This window comes from Crassostrea angulata, chromosome 6 (assembly GCF_025612915.1).
Source record: "Crassostrea angulata isolate pt1a10 chromosome 6, ASM2561291v2, whole genome shotgun sequence".
Taxonomy (NCBI): domain Eukaryota; kingdom Metazoa; phylum Mollusca; class Bivalvia; order Ostreida; family Ostreidae; genus Magallana; species Magallana angulata.
In genome coordinates, this window is record NC_069116.1 from 57,478,065 (window position 1) to 57,499,476 (window position 21,412).

Below are 21,412 nucleotides of genomic sequence, written 5' to 3' on the forward strand. Positions count from 1 at the left end.
ATTAGTGGTGAAATATCAGACCGGCCAACCAGACTTTCGTTTGTAAGTTGAGTGAGACAGATCGAAGCAGGGCTCCGCAAGTCCTACAGTGAAGCAGACATTATTGATGGGGTCACCATAGCAATTTCTCCAAGTTTACCTTTAAGAAGCTACCTCGAAGGGCGTGAGAACCTGTCGCTTTCATCATTAAGAAAGATCCTTAGGTCCCACTATGAGGAGAAGTCCGCCACAGAACCTTATACGCAGTTGACTAACTCAACACAGGGCAGGGATGAACCGCAAGACTTCCTACTGAAGCTGTTAAGCCTGAAGCAGAAAGTACTGTTCATTTCCAAGGAGGAGGGTGCAGATGCGCAGTATGATGAAAAATTAGTGGTACCTGTGTTCCAGCATACCTTGTATTTGGGGCTGCATGACGAAACACTTCGGCGAGAAGTAAAACCCATCCTGGATTCCAAGGTTGAAGACGACGAATTAATCCAACAGTTCAGTACCATTGTGGCCAGGGAGAAAGAGAGGAAGGGGCGATTAGTTAAAGCCAAGGTGAACGCAGTTACAGAGGCAGTCCCAAATTCACCCAAGAAAGAATCAAAGCAGAAGTCAGATGTGAAAGAGGGCATTCTTTGGGCAGAACTTCAGGAGCTACGTGCGGAGATTGCAGAGATCAAGAGGCAGAGTCCGAGAGCATCTAAGAGTTCCTCAGAAACAGATGACAGATTTCAGATGGGTTGTGAGGCATGTCGTCAGTCCAACACTGGGTTCTCCTGCACCCATTGCTGGGTCTGTGGGAGTGAAGACCACTACAAAGCAGGCTGCAAGCAAAGGAGGAGGTCGGGAAACGGAAGGGGGTCACGCCGAGGGAGCAGACAGTGACTCCGAAGTTAAAAAGCTCCCAGTGTGTTTCGAGTATTTCTCACTCTGACTTTGCGAGACCAGAAAGTGCAAAAGAAACTATTTATCCTCATGTGAAATCAAAACTAATTAATCTGATCGGTAGTAAATGTATTGTGACTTGTTACTTAGACAAAGTACCTGTACAAGCCTTGTGGGACACCGGGACACAAGTTCCCATTGTGTCTAGTCAATTCCTCCGGACTCGGTGTCCAGACTCCGATGTGCGCCCTGTTAGTGATTTAGTGTCCAGTGACTTGATACTCACCTCGGCTAGCAACAATGAGATTCCCTTTGAAGGATGGACGGACTGGAGTTCCAGTTAGGTCATAGTTCTACTTCCCTAAGAGTTCCATTCCTTGTGTCCAGCTCTACAGCTTTAGTCCGACCAATCATTGGCTATAATGTTATCTGTCATTACGTCAGTTCAAATGAAGGTGTAAACAAGGCCCTGACGGAGGCACTGCTGGAGGTGAGTCCTAGGACAGTCAACCTAATAACACAGATGCTACGAGAGACGAAGACAGAACATGATGTATACAGCAAGTCATCAGCACAGGAAATACCGCCAAAAAGTTCCCGGATTATACGTGCCTATGTGAGAATCAAGAGGAACCATGGAGGTCAGTGGAAGGGATTGTTCACCCCTTCAGTTACAGAGGACAGTGGATTGGTGATGAGTGAAACATTACTTACTGTGAGTGGCAATCATAATCGGTCAATGATTTTTGTTAGCGTCTCAGTAAAGAACCAGACGAACTCTGTTGTGATTTTAAAGAAAAATACTTACTTGGGCACTCTAGAAGCGGTGTCTTCATCTGTGAACGTAAATTCTGTCAATATTTTGAGTGCGGAGACCATGGACACACAAAGTACAAACAATGGGAAGTGGGATCCACCTGTTCTTTTACCCACAGACAAGTTAAATACTGAAGATCAGCAAAAAGTGAAGCAGCTGCTTTTTGAGTATTCTGATATATTTTCACGTGATGAGGCTGACATCGATTTGCACCAGATTTGAGGATGGACATAAGTATGCAAGACCCTACCCCAGTGCGACAAACCTACCGATCTATTCCGAATGCTTTGTATAGTGAGGTGAAAGACTATATTCAAAATCTATTGTCAAAAGGGTTCATCCGGAAGTCGAAGTCCGCCTTTGCCAGTCCGTGGTATGTGTGAGGAAGAAGGACGGTAGTCTACGTCTCTGTGTGGACTACAGGAAGATAAACCAAAAGTCAGTAGCTGATAGTCGGCCCCTCCCAAAAATCCAGGATGCACTTGACAGCCTTGGGGGCAGCAAATGGTTCTCTCTACTTGACCAAGGGAAGGCTTACAAATGTACCATCAGGGGGTGATGTCGGAAGACAGCAAGAAGTTTACAGCTTTCATAACTCCTTGGGGGCTGTATGAATGGGAGCGAATTCCGTTCAGTCTGTCGGGAGCTCCAGCAGCTTTTCAAACCTTTATGAACGACTGTTTGGAAGGCATAAGGGATCGGTTCTGCTTGCCTTATCTGGATGACACCTTGGTTTACTCGGCAACTGTCACGGATCATTTGTCCCATTTACAACAGGTTTTCCAACGTTTCCGGGAGAAGGGGGTTAAACTGAAGCCGTCGAAATGTCACCTGTTTAAACAGGAAATGAGATACTTGGGACATTTGGCCACGGGCAATGGGTATACGATGGATCCTGAAGACAAAAGAGCAGTCTTGGAACTAAAGGAGAGGAGACCTGCCTCAATTGGAGAAATAAGAAAACTGCTTGGATTTTTAGGGTTCTACAGAAAGTATATCCCAGATTTTGCACGCCGTGCACGAATTTTGTATGACTTGGTGAAGCATCCAAAGAACAAGACACAGGCTAAAGTTAAGAAGAATGGGCAAATATCTTTTCAAGCAAGGATAAATTGGACTAAGGCCCACCAGGATGTGTTAAGTGACCTTGTAGATGCCCTCACAAATCCACCAGTCATGGCTTATCCACTTTTTGATAAACCATTTGATCTGCATGAGGATGCATCCGGGGAAGGACTTGGAGCCATACTTTACCAGAGGGATGATTTAGGGGTACCACGAGTGGTTGCATATGCGTCCAGAACGCTTTCACCGGCAGAGAAGAACTACCACATGCACTCAGGGAAGTTGGAGTTTCTAGCCATGAAGTGGGCGATAGCCGATCCTTTCCGAGACTACTTGTATTATGCACCACACTTTACGGTATACAGCGACAACAACCCTTTATGTTATGTCCTTACTACGCCTAGACTAGATGTCATTCGACTTCGGTGGATAAGTGAATTGGCAGACTTCAATTTTTCTGTGAAGTATAAGCCAGGGCCTAAGAATAGAGATGCTGATGGTCTGAGCCGTATGTCATTAGATTTTGCGACTCTCCAGACAGAGTGCACTATGGAATCAACGAAGGACGAGGTAGAGGCTACCGTCAGAATGGTGGAGGCTCGCACCGGTAATAAACTGCAAGGATTTGTTTCACCAGTTTGTCCCACACCAGATTCTGTTGAAAGTGTTACGAATGTACCGGAGGGGGACAAGGTCAGCCGTGAAGCTCTGCGGACAGCGCAGGAGGAGGATGAAACTATATCATTGGTAATCAAGCTGGTGAAGAAGGGGAACCAACCCGGTGCCAAGGAAAAGAAACTTTACCCTCTGCAAGTTAGACAACTTTTACGTAGCTGGAAAAAGCTTTTGGTAGACGAGCAGGGGCTACTTAAACGCCTTGTGAAGCTGTCGACCGGTGAGACCAGATATCAAATTGTTCTCCCACCTGAACTCAGAGATTATGTTTATAATGAACTGCATGCCAAGATGGGACAATTAGGGTCTGACCGAGTTCTGGCACTGGCTCAAGAGAGATTTTATTGGCCGAGGATGGCATGGGACATCGGGGAATTTATTCAGAAGAAGTGTCCATGTATCAAGTATAGACGGCCAAACATTAAGCCTGTTGCACCCCTTTACCCCATAGTAACAACTTACCCTTTTGAGATGGTGTCGATTGACTTTTTGCATTTAGAACCGTGCAGTGGTGGTTACGAGTATATCCTGGTCGTGGTTGACCATTTCACACGGTTTGCCGCTGCCTACCCCACCAAAAATAAATCTGGGCGCACTGCCGCAGAGAAAATGTTCAACGATTTCTTTACGTGGTTCGGATTTCCTGATAAATTGCATCATGACCAAGGACGGGAATTCGAGAATAGCTTCTTCTCGAGACTGCAGGCACTAACAGGTGTGAAACATTCTCGAACCACCCCATACCATCCACAGGGGAATGGCCAAACGGAGAGGATGAACCGTACACTTCTTTGGATGTTGAGAACCCTACCCAAAGATCACAAGCGGAATTGGAAGAAACATCTCAGCAAGATGACTCATGCTTATAACTGTACAAGAAACACTAGCACAGGATACTCACCTTTCTACCTCATCTTTGGTCGTCATCCATGATTACCAATAGACCTTATCTTCGGACTTGACGATCAGATGTCAGGAAAGAAGTGCGACTATGTTACTGAGTGGAAAAAGGGTTTAGAGGAAGCTTATCGAATAGCAGCTAAATCAGCAGGAAAGGCTGGACATCGTGCAAAGGACCGATATGACCGGAAGCTCCAAAGTGCTGCCTTAGTTAAGGGGGACCGTGTCCTCGTGAGGAATCTGCTGGAACGTGGTGGTCCAGGGAAGCTGAGATCGTATTGGGAACCTGAAGTTCACATAGTTGTGCGACGACTAGGAGATTCGCCAGTCTATGAAGTCAAAACGGAGGGAAACGGAGGACGGCTACGTCGACTTCACCGTAACCTGCTACTACCATGTAATGACCTACCTGTACTTGCAAAACAGCAACCAAAACCAAAGTCTAAATCTAGACGAAGGGCAACACAACAGTTAAAGAAAGAGTTGTGCAGTGACTCCTCAGATACAGAAGAAGTGTGCTGGGGGTATCAATCTGAAACCACAAGCAGTGACCCAAGGCTTGATCCTAGAGCCAAAGAGTTTGTATCAAACACACAGCAGGAGGCACCCGCAGATGTTACAGAGGATTCCTCACAGACGTCTGTATTGACTGGAAATTCACAAGGACTTTCCAGTGAAGAGTTCGTCTCCATTTCAGAGAATGATGATTCAGAAGATGATGAGGACACCGCTACAGCTCGCCCTACTCGTACCATCCGGCCCCCAAGACTGCTAACCTACGACAAGCTAGGTCAACCAACATTCCGTGCAGTACAGAACAGTGTCAATGCATATCTACGCCTAGTGTCGTTTGACCCAGTGTTTGTGTAAATTGTGACTAAGGACTTTTCTTTAGAATGCATTGATGTTTATAATACATGTGTTGCCAATGTACTCTCCTTACAGACACTTGTGATGGTGTTCATGTTCTTACACATGTAAAGTTACAACACATGTATATATATAGCCAGTTATGCCACTAAGTTTAGTCATGGTTACAGTAAGGTATCATGTGCACCAGTAGTTATATGTAAATGTATTGTTGTTTGACAAGTTGGATAAATGTGTGGTATGACTGTCAAATGCTAGTCATTTTTTTTAAACGTTGGAACCACTGTATGAAAATCCTAGTATCTACTACTTAACATTTTGTTAAGGAGCACTAATGCTTGGCCAGCTGTGTGTGAAAATTGTTACTTCATTTTGAAATATATGTAGGTTTTTGGATCATAACTATACTTATAGTATAGACAAACATATAGTCGAGTACGGTCAAGTGGTTATCAATGTTGTTCGAAACCAATAGGTTTAATCATGTATACTTACTTTGATGTCATACATTGGTATTGACATCCTGCTTTTTCTTATCTAGTCAAGTTGTATTTTGTTTTGTTTTTGTAAAATGTCGGGTCGACATTTGTCGTTCAGGGGGCGAGTGTTAGCATAGGATAAGGGGGGTACCATTTTTTATGTACAAGCAAAGAGAGGTAACTCCAATTTATGGTAACGCTTTGACTGGTCCTCTGTTATTGGAACTCTTTTACATTAGAAGTCAGTATCTGGTACCCAACCAAATAAACGAATTTATTTCTATCTTCACTCTCTTCTTTCCAGGTAATTATTACATATTTTGAGACTTGTAATGTATTTGTAATGTTGCAGAAGTATATCTAAGATCCAGCGTATAATGTTTATATTCATCTTTTGTGGTATCACACAATAATATTGTTTAATTGGGGTGTTACTGGGTTTGGCCAAGCACATGTGCGGTGCATGTTCCCGTCGTTGGTATTTTTGGTGTTCTTTTTATCATTTTCAACTGGAATTTAGACTTATTACTTATCTGTCAAATAGAGAATAACATTCTTTATATATTCATTCATGTTCATGAGATTGTTACATACCTAAAATGCTGTAGAAATGATTTTTGGGAGATTACCGTATTTACCCTTATAAGCCACAGGATACTTAAATGTTGATTTGTGAATTACCGTAGTTACTCTTATGTAAGTACTGTTTACATTAGAAGTCAGTATCTGGTACCCAACCAAATAAACGAATTTATTTCTATCTTTACTCTCTTCTTTCCAGGTAAAGTGGCAATTGTTACAATATTGTCATTCTTTCGAATGATTTTTACCTGATATTATTAACTGATTAATAATATTGATAAATTATAAATACATACACTGTATTTCGTAAAAGGTAACGCGGGATCTATTCCTCGTACATGTATAAGGCATAAAATTACAAATGATGTCGCCCGATTATTCAATAATATAGATATTGGACCAATAACAATCAAAATAGTATGCATTCCTTAACAAACAAACATGGGACTATAAACAGATCAAGGCGAAAGTCCAAGATGGCTGCATGATTAAGTCTGTCTCGTATTCTTTAAAAAATACGATAATGGAATTTCATACTACATTTATTTACATCTTTTGACAAAATGTTCAAGTTTATTCAGATTTCATAATGATTCGTTGTCAGTATAACAATTTAAGCTATATGGAGTTAAAGCGTTTAATTGCTGACCATAGCGCTCGAAAGAAAGTTGTACTTTATGAAATAAGATATTAAGACCAACGTAATTACTTCCGAAATAATTACTTGATCACATAACAAAAATTGCTGAATTGTAAATTTGGTCATTATTTAAGTGATAAGATAAGTAACGATAAAGGCAATTAGTTCGAATTTTAGTGTTACTATTTGATAGTCTCATGCATGATTCACTGATTGACGGACTATACACATGTATTAGCTTACGAATGCCATCTTCGCTAGCCAAGGGTTTTCGGTCCACTTTGCTCCCCATAAACCCTTGGCGGATTTCATTTCGAAAACCCGGTGACAAGATCTGTTTTTTGATTGGCTGCAGCTGCGAGTAGCTGATCCAATCGCAGTGCTTGTAAATATAAACTTTAAAAGAAAACACATGTGTGATCTTTGGTAAAACATTCGGTGCTTTTAACAAATTGAGACACAAGTTCTCGAGTACAGTGCCTCCCTAACGATGATCTAACCAGATCGTTTGAAAAACCTATATATTTTACTGGGATTGACCATAGTTCTACAAACTTGTCAAGGCTCGCGTGATAGCATGGGAAGTAAACATGGCGAATGTAGAAGTTGCCTATCCCGTTAGTATATACGTTCCTGCTTATGGTTATTGCTTTTAAAGGTTCAGTGAGCTCTGTTTTATTTAATTTCTTTAGTCCGCAATATTCACGACAACGATACCTGGTGTTATGGCATGAAAGCTTTCATATAAATCGGCGACTTTTTCATTCCTGGTACAGGTCCTTACAAAACACTATGAATAAAACATTCCGTGCTTTCCCTAATTTATAACTTAATTTGTATTTAATAGCACCGTTAATTATGTTCCGATATTTGGTAGTCAACATGTTTTCAAGTTGTATTAATGCCGTAGAGTGTATATAACCTGTTGTTTAATTCGATTAAAATGTAAATATGCAAGGGGCGCAACTCAAATTGCTCGCTAGATAGCGCCACCACATCACCGAGTTTTCGTAATGAAATCCGCCAAGGGTTTATGGGGAGCAAAGTGGACCGAAAACCCTTGGCTAGCGAAGATGACGAATGCTTGAATTTACACAGTCTAATTTATTTTTTAACAATTGAGTAGCTAATTATACACAAATCAATTTACCAGTCTAGAGGTGTGAAACCCTCTCTTTGTTCACCAGACTTGTGTACCATGTGTATACATTCCCCAGATACACGCACGTGTCTGGAGCAGTGGCTTCGTTAGTTTACCTGTTTACCTGTGTCATTGTCTCGGATCACTCGTGTGTGAAAGGATATTATGTAATCAAAAAATGAATAATAAACAGAAATCTGACTATACAAGCGTTTTAAGATATCGTATCCATCGGTAAAAAGGCGACAAGAATAGCAAATTTTAAAATCCTTTAAAAAGAAATCTTAGTGTAATAAAATAATTAGGGATACAAATTAAATTTCTAAATCTACAGTACTTATAATAATTAGATACTTCAAAACATCAGACCTATATCAATCATCTTGGCTGAAAAATCGAATTTAATTTGTATAGCTTTGTAAAGAAATTTCCCTCCTGTTGACCTCGTGACGTCACTTCCGCTGAAGCCTCGTTATCGCCTAATTCTGTTTTCTCTTGATTAGATTTCCCAAAGCAGGTAAAAATAGCCACTTTGAAGCGGCGTTACTCCGATATTTTTGCATCGATGTCGATGCGGTTTTTTGCATTACATTTTGGTTAATAAACTCTTTAACATATGTTTAACATCGGCTGGGCTGCAGGTACCCTTTAAGGACAAACTTTGAAGACCAGGGTCATGTCTCATATCAATGTCATATTTAATATGTATTAGTTACTGAGGGAGGTCCTGTAGCCCTTTTCACAAAAAATCTTACGATTGATTTTATCGTAAGTGAAAACTTAAGTTTTTATTCATTTTCACAAAACATCTTATGAGATTCTTACGTGTAAAATTTGTCATGACTTTACGATAGCTCATACCCTCTCGTAAGTATTTCAAAACTGTAAATAATAATCGAAGTATGTAAAATATACAAGAAAAACAGCAAAATTCAATGTTTTATAGCGCATTATACCGTTATTTCGCATTATATAGCAGTTATTGTTGAAAAATAATACACAAATATTGAAATAAATCTCCAAAAAATTTAACGGCTAATTTTTCTCGTAAGATTTTCCTACGTCACACTAAACACATACTGTGATTGTGACGTCATGTTTTGATTTCTACTACATCACATTAATTTCACTCGATGTAAATAGTATATAATTTTAGTTTTGCATCTTTTTTTATGAGAATGTTGGTTAATTTATATGTTTCTCCTGTTTTATAAGAATTATCAAGTTAATTCAAGTGGTTGCTAGGGAAGGGATAACTGGTAAGTAAATTCTTAAGTGAAACTTGTTACGAATGCGTTTGTGAAAAGCACTTAAGATTTCTCGTAAGATATTCTTAAGTTGAAATATTACACAAAACCTTAAGATTTTTTGTGAAATTATCTACTGATCTTTTTGCCCATTTATATACATACCTAGTAGTTTAATATATTTTAAGGTAACTCCGTACATATAAAATCACGGGTTCAAAGTTAAAAACTTAACTTTTTTTAACTTATTGGACTTAAATTTCATCCAAAAATAAATAAAATATATATGTATCCATAATATTTAAGATGTCAGGTAATAAAAACCAAAGGCTGCAATTTTCATCTGAAAATCACACTTTTTTTGTTTAAAAATTAAATATAAGTGGATGGATACTTGTTTGTCTATTTAAATTTTATTGCTTACTATGCCAGAAAACTAAAATTAATTTTAAAAAAAGAAAACTCGTTTACATTATAGCATTTAGATATATCACTTAGAGAAAAGTAGAAAAGAGTTATTTCCCTTTGTCATTATTGAATTATGTCGAATATAAAAATGAAAAACGCTTATTAGATATCTCCAAGTAAACAATGATTTGAGTTTTTGATGTGCACCTATGATAACATAGAAATTACAAATCTACTTGCAAGAATTTTAATGAATTCATTGTTTATGTAAAATGTATGACGTCACAGGAGGGTGGATTTACTTTAACTGCACTATATGTGCTGTGTTTTTGTATTTAGTATATAGTATATATCTACTATGCCACGCTACAATAGGTATCAGCCAGCTCCAAAAAATTCATCTCTACGCCAGGAGAGAGAAAAGCATTACCTGAACTATGTGAGAAGAAGCACTACTTCAGAAAGACTGATTGAGCCAACTCGTCTCGTGCATGACTTGGCCCAGTTGCGTGATGGGACTTTTCACAGAGACATGTTTGATGCTATCCTTGATCAATACCGCATAGCACGAGATGAATATGATGTTCGCTTGATTGAGAAGATTAGGAATGAATCGCGTACCATTCTGTGCACTGAAAGATGGGATGAGACAATCTCCAATCACTTTTCCGAAGCTCCAATTCAAGAGGAAGAGCACGTTCTACTGCCACGACTGCTTCATCGTCTCCATTCGGTATGTGTGTTGCATTTGTCTTCGAAACAATCCAATCCTGGATGTTGCGCATAAAAATGCCTTCTTACACCGAGGAGTCTGTGATGGAGATTGCTAACACTGACTGTCCCGTCTCCATTGATCATGAAGTAGCGGGGTCACCCGTAACTCGTGTACCGATGAAGGTTCTTACGGAGGAGGACGAGTGTGTTGGGAGCAGTGAGTCTTCACCCGCAGTTGTATCAAAGAAGCGAAGATTACCCTTGCGACATGTCAAGCAGAATGACTGTTCCAAGACTGCTGACAAGCGTGCTCGTATATCCCCTGAAATTCAAGGACAGTTCTAAGACCTCGTGTGAACTTTCAGTGGTGTCCATTTCCTGGCTGCATCGTTAAAAATAGGAAGATCAAGCTTCATATTCAACAGTCCCACCGATATTCAGTGACGAGAGACCAAATCGCTCTATGGAAGAGTTAAGCTATGCAACCTACAGTTCACAGCGCTGGAGTCTTTGGTTACGATTGTTCTTGGACATGATGCTTGTGTTAACAGCAGTGGATTACGTCAACCAAATACATCAGATTCCCCAGGAAACTACTTTTCATCCAGATACAGTCGATTATGAGATTATGTAACCAGCAGAACTTAGAAGAACCTTCAAAAGGTTTTACTGTGGCTCCATTCAACTCAGCGGCTGTATTAACCCACTGGTGATGTTAAGTTGTGCTGATGTCAGCTTTGCAACCTGAGCAGCGTGAGTTTTGCGTGCATGGGCGTGTTACAGGAGACAGTCATTCCGTTTCTGATGTGAAAGGTACGCGAATACAAGTGTCAACCGTGGAGTTATCTATGGAAGAGGGGCGCATTTGTATATATGCGAGTCAAGGCACTGTTGTGAACTCTTCAATAGAGCCAGTCTGTAAATATATGCCATATGACAGAAACGCCAATGAATCTATACAAAATGAAACCTTTTATTGTCATTTTCACCTTCACCGCACTTGTAATCGTATATGGAGAAGGTGGTCTGGAAAGTCGGTAGAGGATGTACTTCGACATACCGAATCACGAATTGGCCATCCTCGACTGGATGTGGAGGTCACGGGTGGTGTAATTGTCTATAGTGAACCCGCTTCCATCCAGAGACAGTTCGGTTAGTCATTGGGGAGTTGCTGTGGGTGTGCATCCTAAACACTTCCAAGAGATGACTTCTAAGACTCTACTCCATATGAAGAATGTGTTGTGTTCCCCGTACGTTGTTGAACTTGTTGGTCTTGACCTTACTGTTCCCGTCAAACTCTGGAGACGCCAAGAAGAAGCTTTCCGACAGGTGCTAACCCTTATTCGCAAAGGACAAAGATTTGGTGATTCACCTGCGTGGGATATCTTCAGATAGGATTGGAATGGATGTTCACTTCCGATGTATACATATACTTCAGAGGATGTGTGATCCGGACCAGCCTATTCATCTTCATTGTTTCACGGGAAATCAGGAACTTGTTAAGCTGTGGATTGATCGTTTCTCTAATGTGTACTTTGGATTTACAGGTGCTGTAGAGAGCTTTAGTGTGATTTCTGGCCTAAGAACTGTCCCTGTAAACCGTGTTTTCCTTAACCCTGATTCGCCTTACATGAAACCCGGTGGAGGATATATAAACATCCCTGTATTCATAATAGATGTCGCCTCTCAAGTTGCGTCCAGACTGAAAGTAACTATAAAGTACCTGTTGTGGGAAACAGTAAGAAATGTTCATCGTCTATACAAGATTAAGCCATTAACTTAATAGTCCCTGCAGAATTGATGAACTGCAATTAAGTTACCAGCCACATTCATGTTGTAGGATATATTATTCTGTGACAGTTTAAGTTATCTTATATATTATCTTTCTGCAGAATTGTTTTTCTGCTGTTCAGTTACCGATCTAATTGTACATTTCTGTATTGTTAAAGGCCTTTTTATGTAAAATGGGAAGGTATGTAATGAAATGTACATTGTTATGTAAATACAAGTACCCGCTTAATAAGCAAATGACCACTGACCCTGGTCGAACCTAACCCTTTTACCTGGAGCTAAGTGTTAGTGTTCCTTCAACCCACCAGTTCACATCCATCTATTTGTCCTTGTATTGTGTGATCCACCATGCATGTTCTTGTTTGTTTAACCTAAGGTAAGGCTTATTGCCTTATACATGTACCTTGTAATGTTTACATAATATTTCACGACAATATAAAGAGTTACTTCAATTAACGGATTACTTAGATAAACTGAGTGTCAATTTAGAGTGTCCAGATCAAAGTCTCTCATCGCTAGTGACATGGGAAAAGGTGTCATGTCCAAGGTGAGTATTTCACATGGTGATACGAGGGTTGACTGTTCTTTGGAGGGCGATTTTGACAAATCGGCTGATGGATGACCAACCGTATGTGGATTACGTTAAAACATGACCCTCTATCGGTAAAAAAAAAAGCGGCGACCAGGTGGATTTGGCAATGAGGAAGATTGTTGATGTCATCGGTCGCCTGTAAAAATCAAACTGTAGTTCAACGTTTGATGATCAAGCGAGGTTCATAGACTAAAAATAGTCGAATTTTTATAGTTATCGTTGTTTTTTAGTAATTCTTGAGACTGCTTCGCAATGTCAGACACCAGTATCGGACGATCATATGCATGTTTCTTCAACCAACATACGTTGGGGTGAATTTTAATCAATCTTGGCGAAAACAAATTACTTGGGGTAAAAGATCCAGCATAATTAAAACAAAGGACAACGCCTTATCTCACGGAGAGATACATGTATTTATAACTAAAATAAAAAAATATTGATAGCTTTCAAAAATCTTCTAAAAAACCAATTGATTTGAAAAGTTGTTACTTGCGTAAAATTATCCCCAGGTAGTGTATATTTAAGTTATTTCAAATCATGATACCAAGCGATAAGGTTGGACCACTATGAGGTGGGGGGATATTTACCTAGAAATTTTAAGTGAAAACTCTTGATAAAATCTTGTTCTGAAAACAAATAACCCAGATAAGCGTTAACTTGTTGAAAGCATCCTCAGGTAGTGTAGATTCAGGTTTGTTCAAATCATGACCCCCGGGGTAGGGTTGGGCGAAATTTTTTACATTGGAATTTAGTGAATTTAATTTTTTTTTTTCAAAGACCAGCACGCCACAAAAGCTGTTTCTTGTGGTAAACCATCCTCACAAGTGCAAATTCAAGTTTGTTCAAATCATGATCCACGGGGAAAGGCTTAAGCAGCAATGGGGAAGGGGGTATGGGTTAAATTTCACGTATAGAAAATACCTTAAAGTTTGAAGATCTTTTGAAAAACCGGTAGGCCATAAAATACGTTATTTGTGTGGTTCAACCTTAGCTAAGGGAGTTTCAAGTTTGCTTAAATCATGACAGTGGGAGTAGGGTTGAGCCACAATGGAAAAGGGTGTCGAATTTTTACAAAAGAATGTATAGGGATTTTTTTTTTAAAAAAGCTCATTTTAAAAACCAATAGGCCAGAAAAGCTGTAATTATCAGGACTCCGGTTTGTTCAAATCATAAACCGGGGGGGGGGGGGGGAGGGGGTGGTTGGGGGCACAATTGGGCGGGGATGGATCGGATATATCTACATAGAAAAAAATTATTAAAAAAAATCTAATGTTATAATCTAAACTATAACTTATATATTTAAGCACATTTATGATTCTCAGTTATTTAAACCGTTACCCCTTGACATAACAACACAAGGGATTCAAAGTTTGATTGAGTTAATATTTATATAGATGGATGTTTCCAAAGCTGCTTGATCCGATTTTATAGTTTTCGGGCCAATTTAGCCATATTTTAAAGAAAAAAGGTGTACAAAATTTTGGTGACATATTTTTGTCACCACTTCTCAGATCTTGATGTCGACTTTTCAAAATTATGTTAACATGTTAAATAGTTATGTCGACTACTCAGTTGAAATCATATTTTCTAACAAGTCGACATATGGATCATTTAAGTCGACATCATTAATTACCAAGTCGATATCAATTTTTGACAAGACGATGTCGCATTTGACAAGTCAGCATCATTATGTGTCGAGTCGACTTATAATATGAATGATAAATTTTCTTCAAATAAGTGTCCTTTTTGGGTTTTTTCTGTCAGATAATTATGTTAACTTACAAGATAATAATGTCCATTTGTCAGATAATTATTAATTTGTTAGATCCAGGGATGGGGTCAATTACAATGGAAAGTAATTAATTAAATTACAATTACTTGCTTAAATTCTTCAATTAAATTACCATTACCATTACAAGAGTTTTCAAATGTAATTAATTAAATTACAAATTACATTTTGAAATTCATAAAAATTTAATAAAACTATGAATTATTTACAACACATGAACATCTAAGGACGTATGTCTATAATGTGAATAAAGGTTCATCATTATCAAAATACTTTGAGAATTAACTTTTTGAGAATTTGCTAACTACTTTGATAAGTAACAATTTTTGGAAAGAAAAAATATAAATTTGGTTTTATTGTTTATTTCAAAACGCAGGTACCGGTAGTCACAATATGGAGGTGTCTCATACCACCTTAATATTCAATAAACATTTGAAAGTCATATCCCCTAACCTACACCTATCATGTCAACTCAAGTATTTCCTGCATGCAAAACTATTAAATGAAAACTTTCTCCTTTGCATTTTTATATGCTATTTTTTTTCATTGTAAATACAGTGCCAAAGTACAGGTTAATCTCAGGTAGAGGGCAGACTATAATTGTTATCAAAACACAATTCACACCTGTTGTCCTCTACCTAATTATCAAATGTTTGCAATAAGGGAACACACCCTGTGGACATGTTAGGCATCAAAAACTTGGAAGCCATGCATTTGAGCTCTATGCATTTTAGGCTGCATGACTTGATAGTTTATTTAACACTGATTTTGTTCGTAAATTAAACAGAGATGTTTTAATCTAACTCGATGATAATTGACACACTTATTTTTCTAATAAGAAGGGAAATAAGTATTTAAAAAAAAGAGATCAAGCAAATCATCAAATACATGTACTTAATTAAATTTGGGAAACTTATGATTAAATATTGAATCACTGATAAAAATTCATTCTGAAAAATATTTAGTATGATATATATAATAATAGTTTAATGCTTTTTAACTACTCTTCCTAACTTGATCTTGTACCATTGATAGTGTTGGGAACAATGGGCAGTGGACAGCTTCATATTTATATGTACATCAGTGTGTAATTGAAAGTAATTGAAAAGTAATTGGAATTACATGCCTTTTTTAAAGTAATTAATTAAATTACCATTACATGTAATTGAAAAATTGGCCAATTACACATTACTTTCAATTACCTCAAAATTTGTAATTAATTACACTCAATTACCATTACAAATTACCATTACCCCATCCCTGGTTAGATCTTTATACACTGACTGCTTTTACTGATGCCAACTGGAAATCTTGCACACAAGATCAACTAGAAAGAACGGATACTACTGAACAAAGCAAGGTAAAAACAAAAATGTAGAGATAATAGTGATCATGCAATGTAGTTTTATAATGTGACATTTAGCTTGTTTTATAGAATTGGTTTTGTGTAAAATATGTATTCTTCAAATACTCTTCTTAAACTGAATCATCGTTTGAAAGATTACCTCAATTTTATCTCTTGTGTGAATCTTTAATGATTAATCATCTTCATATACTAGTATACCAAACTATGATTTATTCAATAAAGTGTTACAAGCAGCTCACGTTGTGTTCATTTTTTGTTTAGCTTTAATGTCAGACGACACGTTACTCGAGTATTTTTTTTGTATCTCCTCGTAATAAAGAGATCCAATAAAACTATTATTATTTATAATCATTTTTTGAATGATTAAAATTTTATTTCAATAGTATTATATATCTAGAGCCGATGTGTTAGAGCGGTGGACGCTCTCTACTGCAGCGTAGGTTCCAGAGGTCGGGAGTTCAAGCCCCGGCGCCAGCCGAGGTGGAGCTCCAATATAGTGAACTTGTGCTGTATATTTATTTATTAATTTTTTATGTCAGCAATTCAAATGAATTTTCAAGAAGATAAAATAGGAAATTGCATACTCGAGCATTTTTGCACAAATGCCTGGTAAGGTATCTAATTTTTTGCAAGAAAGCTTGTCAAAGTAGTAGTAAATCAATAACGAATTCCTTGAAAAAGTTGAATCAAAATTTTAAGAACGAGTCGTCTGACCTTAATAAGGTGTGGCAACAGCTGACCGATTGTTCAACAAAGGATAGAGAGAAGTGAATCATATCTTCATGCCAATTCATTTTGATATGATTGCATGCAAATGTAAACAAATTCAAATATTTATATATAATACCTGGTATAAACGGAGTAATCTAATGTTAAAGTTGACAATGTATTGAAGGATTATTAATTGGAGTGCTGAATTTAATACTTTCTACTCTTTATATATGAATTGACACACATGGTCCCAATTTTTCACCGTCACTATTTTTTTTTTTGGGGGGGGGGGGGGGGGTTAAAGTCCTAACCATGCCGTGTCCACTGCATTTACGACTGACTTCATGCTGTGGGGGACGCATTCAGGTTTATACAATTTTTTTTTTTTGGGGGGGGGGGGGGGTGGTAATGTGATGGTAGCAGACAGTGCAGAGGAAAGCCCCCCTCCCCCGACTGTAGCAAGATTCACAAGGTATTGCTCAGAAAGATCAATGCATTGAATTATGTTAGTTGGAATGTGTTATTAATTTATTGACACATTTTTACGCCAAGCTAAATAGCCCAAGTAAGTTCCTCCCCCTTATGTGTTGAATGAAAAATAGTAAGCTGTGTTTGAAATCCCATAAAGTCACAAACATAATTTTAAACATGGGTCTTGATGTTTGGAAGATATGATTGACTGAAATTTAGTTTTTTTATATTGTATGTACTATATATGTTCAAGCACAACGTAATATGTTTAGTGGCATATCTAACAAGACATTTTTCCTGGATTGAGAGTATTAAGTTCAATAACTGCCTTGCTGAAGCTTCTCGTTCGCTTGACAAAGCTTAAGAAAGAGATGGGTTTGTGATGTCAAAGGGAGCAGGAATCTTGATTCTGGAAGAAATGCCTCATGCCATTAACCGTGGGGCATCCATCTATGCTGAAGTGTTGTGTTAGATTACGGTTTATCAGGTGATGCCCACCACATGACTGCCCCGAGAGCAGATGAACAGGGTACATACATGTGGATGATGGAAGCCAATTATGATGGTGGGGTTAATTTTCAAGACATTGGGTACATCAATGCCCCACGCTACTTCCTCTCCGTTAGGTGACAAAGCTGAGAGTCAAACAATTTGGAGGATATTTAAGAAGTATGATTATAAACCTTTAGTGTCCTCAACAAAGGGGGCCCTGGGACATATGCTGGGGCAGCAGGATGTGTGGAAGCAGCCATTACTGTTTTATCCTGTCACTCAGAAGGAGCCCCGCCCACTCTCAATCTGCACCAACCAGACACTGGAGTGGAACTCAATTATGTCCTATTGGTGTCCCGGAAATGGAATGCTGATGTAAGGACAGCTTTAACTAATTCATTTGGATTTGGTGGAACAAATGGGACCCTGTGTATAAGGTCCTTTAGTGATCCTGTCTATTATCTACATGTATGACATACTGGTGTTTGTGTTCATTGCATAAAATTGTCTGCAAAATGATATTTGTTATTACAACCTTTATTAAATCAATTTAAGGGTTTTTGTTCCTCTGTTTCACTTACATGCATTGGTTCTCTTTTCGCTATTTTTCTGCAAAACTGATCTATGCAAGAGACTTTATAAAGTGTTAAAAATAGTTTATTATTCCAATTTTCAAAATGTATGGCATCATGATATTAAAAATTACAACTGAATTGCAATTGACAGTAAAATGAAGATTAAACTTTGTACTTGCAAATCCAAAAAAGACCGAAGCATTGTATAAAAGATTTAATGAACACTTCTCAAATCTGCTTCCCTAATCTTGACTAAATCTGGTGTATATCGTGTAAAGAAGAGAGAGGAGGTATAACAGTTCCGAAATTATAAACCCCTTCATTCCTCTCTAACTAACAAGTTCTAACTTATAAATAGATTACCGGTAATAATGAAAGATTTTCTCGAAGTATAATTTAAATTTTCAGGTTGTTTTCAATGACAATGTCTGAGGTGCGAGCATTCACTGTAGTTTTTCCTTCATCATGTTCTGAATCATCTTTTACTTGATATCATTTTTAGTTTCAATTTCAATACCTTCTTCACGGGCGCGCTTGATTTAGCTTAACTTGGTGTGCACCAGTGCACACCGGTGTAAACATTTTGTATTGTATATCAAGTGCACTTAAAGGGTTTAGTGTACATGGTGTAGGGAAGATAAGAAAATATATGGCGGAAAAGGATGCTGTTTTAACAGGAAATTTGATGTTCAGCAACAATCCAAGGCTTTTTTTTATTTGAATGCAATAAAATAAACACATTTCAAATTAAATGGCTTTCATACAAAAGACAATTTACTTGCAACTTCTAATCCGATATACTACTTAAAATCATTTGTTAAGTTTCCAATCATAACATTCGTCCGCCATAATGGTTTCAGTCCTACACCCAACAACACATGCCCCTGACTCGGTGTACAAAAGTGTACACCCGGTGTACACTAAAACGCTACACCACTGCACTTGATTTACAAAAGTGTACCCGGTGTACACCTTTTTGGAAAATCAAGCGCGCCCCAAAAGTTGCAAAGATAGAGTAAAAAACTGTACAATTTTTGGCTTAAATAGATGGGGTTCTAAAGTAAGGTTTATTTTGTGATAAAAACACATTTAAACGTAACGTAGCTTTAAAGCATTTTCATAATATTAAAGGTAAACTGCTGCTTTGTTTGTTTGAAAAATAATTTTTTTTAACAGTTTTGATCTTAAATGGTATGTATGCCTTTGAGGAATAAAGGGGTTTATAATTTCGGAACTGTTATACCTCCTCTTTCTTCTTTACACGATATACTCCAGATTTAGTCAAGATTAGGGAAGCAGATTTGAGAAGTGTTTATTAAATCTTTTATACAACCCTTCAGGCTTTATTGGATTTGATCACTTTCCCGACTGTGATGATAACACCATACAAATCATAGAATGAATGTTTATTCCTTAAAGGTATATATACCGTTTAAATGGAAATTTTAAAAGAAAGAAATGTTTGTGTTTTTCCCTTAAGCTACAAAAGTTTTAAACTTTTTGCAAATTTTACAGTTTAAATCATACGCATTTAAAAGTATTAAATATAAATTCTAAATAATGTATTTAATGATCGGGTCGGTCAGTAACGCCCAACTTTAAAATATTCATAAGCACGTGATGTGACAAGCTAATTTTAGAACGTACACAAGATGTCGACGCGAAAACGTGGTCGGCCCGTTGGCAGTGGAATAACGCGTTTGGAGATAAAATGAAGAAAGACACAGTTTAACAGAGACTTTGTTAAATGAGAATTGACACATGCTAGTAATGATCTAAACTTCATTTTTAACTATGTGCTTGCTAAACAGATGAGTCATGCAGCGATTTATGTTTCCTTTGTTTAATAAGATATTTACTCTCAAAGGAAAAAAAAAGCTCATGTGTATGGTACGATATTCATGTCCGAATATGATAAAACTTGTATATAGCTCTCACCTGAATACTTAAAATCTATAAATTGTATAAATATGTTTTCAGTCTAGGGGCCCCAGAAAGTGCAAGATTGACGTTCTATTTTACAAGTACTATGGTTTCATCAATATTCGTTGAACGCCAATGTTCGTGGATTTCGTTGTTAAGTTTATCCATGAAATTAAATGTTCATTGAAGTTCAATTTCTACTAATAATTTGTATTGATAGGGTCATTGGCCACGAATTTACGTATCCTTGAAACTGTGATTTTCACTTTATTCACAAAAATTGATACCCCTGAATATTAATGAAACCACAGTAAATATTTACATCTACCGAGTATTATTTCCTCTATTTCTTACGGAAACTTTTAGTTTAAGAGGTTCGCTCCTCGGGATTTGGGTAGCCATTTTGGGTCACCTTTAGTCTGAAAATTCTGCATCACATATTAATTCTAAAAGTATATTTATATTTTATAATGCCAAAAAAACTTAAAATAAAATTTTTCAAACAAAATTGCCTTTTTTCATAGCTTAGAAGGGGACTATTATTTGTGGCGGAAGGTTTTTTAGAAGGAAATGAACAAAATTCATAACTCAAAAGTTTTAGAGTACTGTTACTTTAGCTTCCTAATTTGCAGCGGAGACCAAACTTCTAGATATTTTGTGTATTACAATATATTCATGGTATTCTAAAAAATATTTGAACAATATTTTGATATTTCTATCGATATATTTTGGCATATTTAGCTTATATTTCATAGATGTTAAGAAAAAATTCACTTAACTTTTGACCTAAAATTAGCTTATTCCATACAATATCTCAAATTTTTGAGCCCTACTTTTTTTTTTACTTTTAAATGAGACTTTAAATGTATGTCTATTTGTCTGCAAAGTTTTGGAAAGATGACATCACTAATATTTTTTGTTTTTGCGTTATAATTTGATTACTTCAAAATTTTGGAACATCTGTTGTTGTGTTCATTATATACTGGCATTTGAAGCCACCAGTAAAGCAAGATTTTTAAAACTTTGACTTAGATATTACTTTTATAGTCAATACATGTGTTCAACTTTATACTGTATTGTACTATATTAAAATCATAATTAAATAATAGTTCAAACTATAAATATTTGTTTGATTTCTTTAAATAATCAATTTCCATGCCAAATTTTAGCAAATATTTCAGAAAATTTATCTTTTCCGTTTGGGACCCAAAATTTCCAAAAATGGCATGTAACATGGGTCACAAATAAAATAAATGGACATTTTAGGTCCTAATCTTTATATCCAAGTGGT

General features: G+C 37.3%; 1 protein-coding gene and 2 pseudogenes across 1 annotated transcript; all 3 read left to right on the plus strand.

Annotated features, from left to right (window-relative positions):
• The first annotated feature begins 1,192 nt into the window (after window positions 1-1,192).
• LOC128187624 (uncharacterized) lies at window positions 1,193-2,249 on the plus strand. Its single transcript, XM_052858034.1, has 2 exons — window positions 1,193-1,857; window positions 2,024-2,249. Exons 1-2 carry the CDS (start codon window positions 1,193-1,195, stop codon window positions 2,247-2,249), a joined length of 891 nt encoding a protein of 296 aa, XP_052713994.1.
• Window positions 2,250-11,544: 9,295 nt separating this feature from the next.
• Window positions 11,545-12,769, plus strand: LOC128186779 (putative deoxyribonuclease TATDN2; annotated as a pseudogene).
• Window positions 12,770-17,073: 4,304 nt separating this feature from the next.
• On the plus strand, window positions 17,074-18,415 carry LOC128187625 (3-oxoacyl-[acyl-carrier-protein] synthase, mitochondrial-like; annotated as a pseudogene).
• The last annotated feature ends 2,997 nt before the right edge of the window (window positions 18,416-21,412 follow it).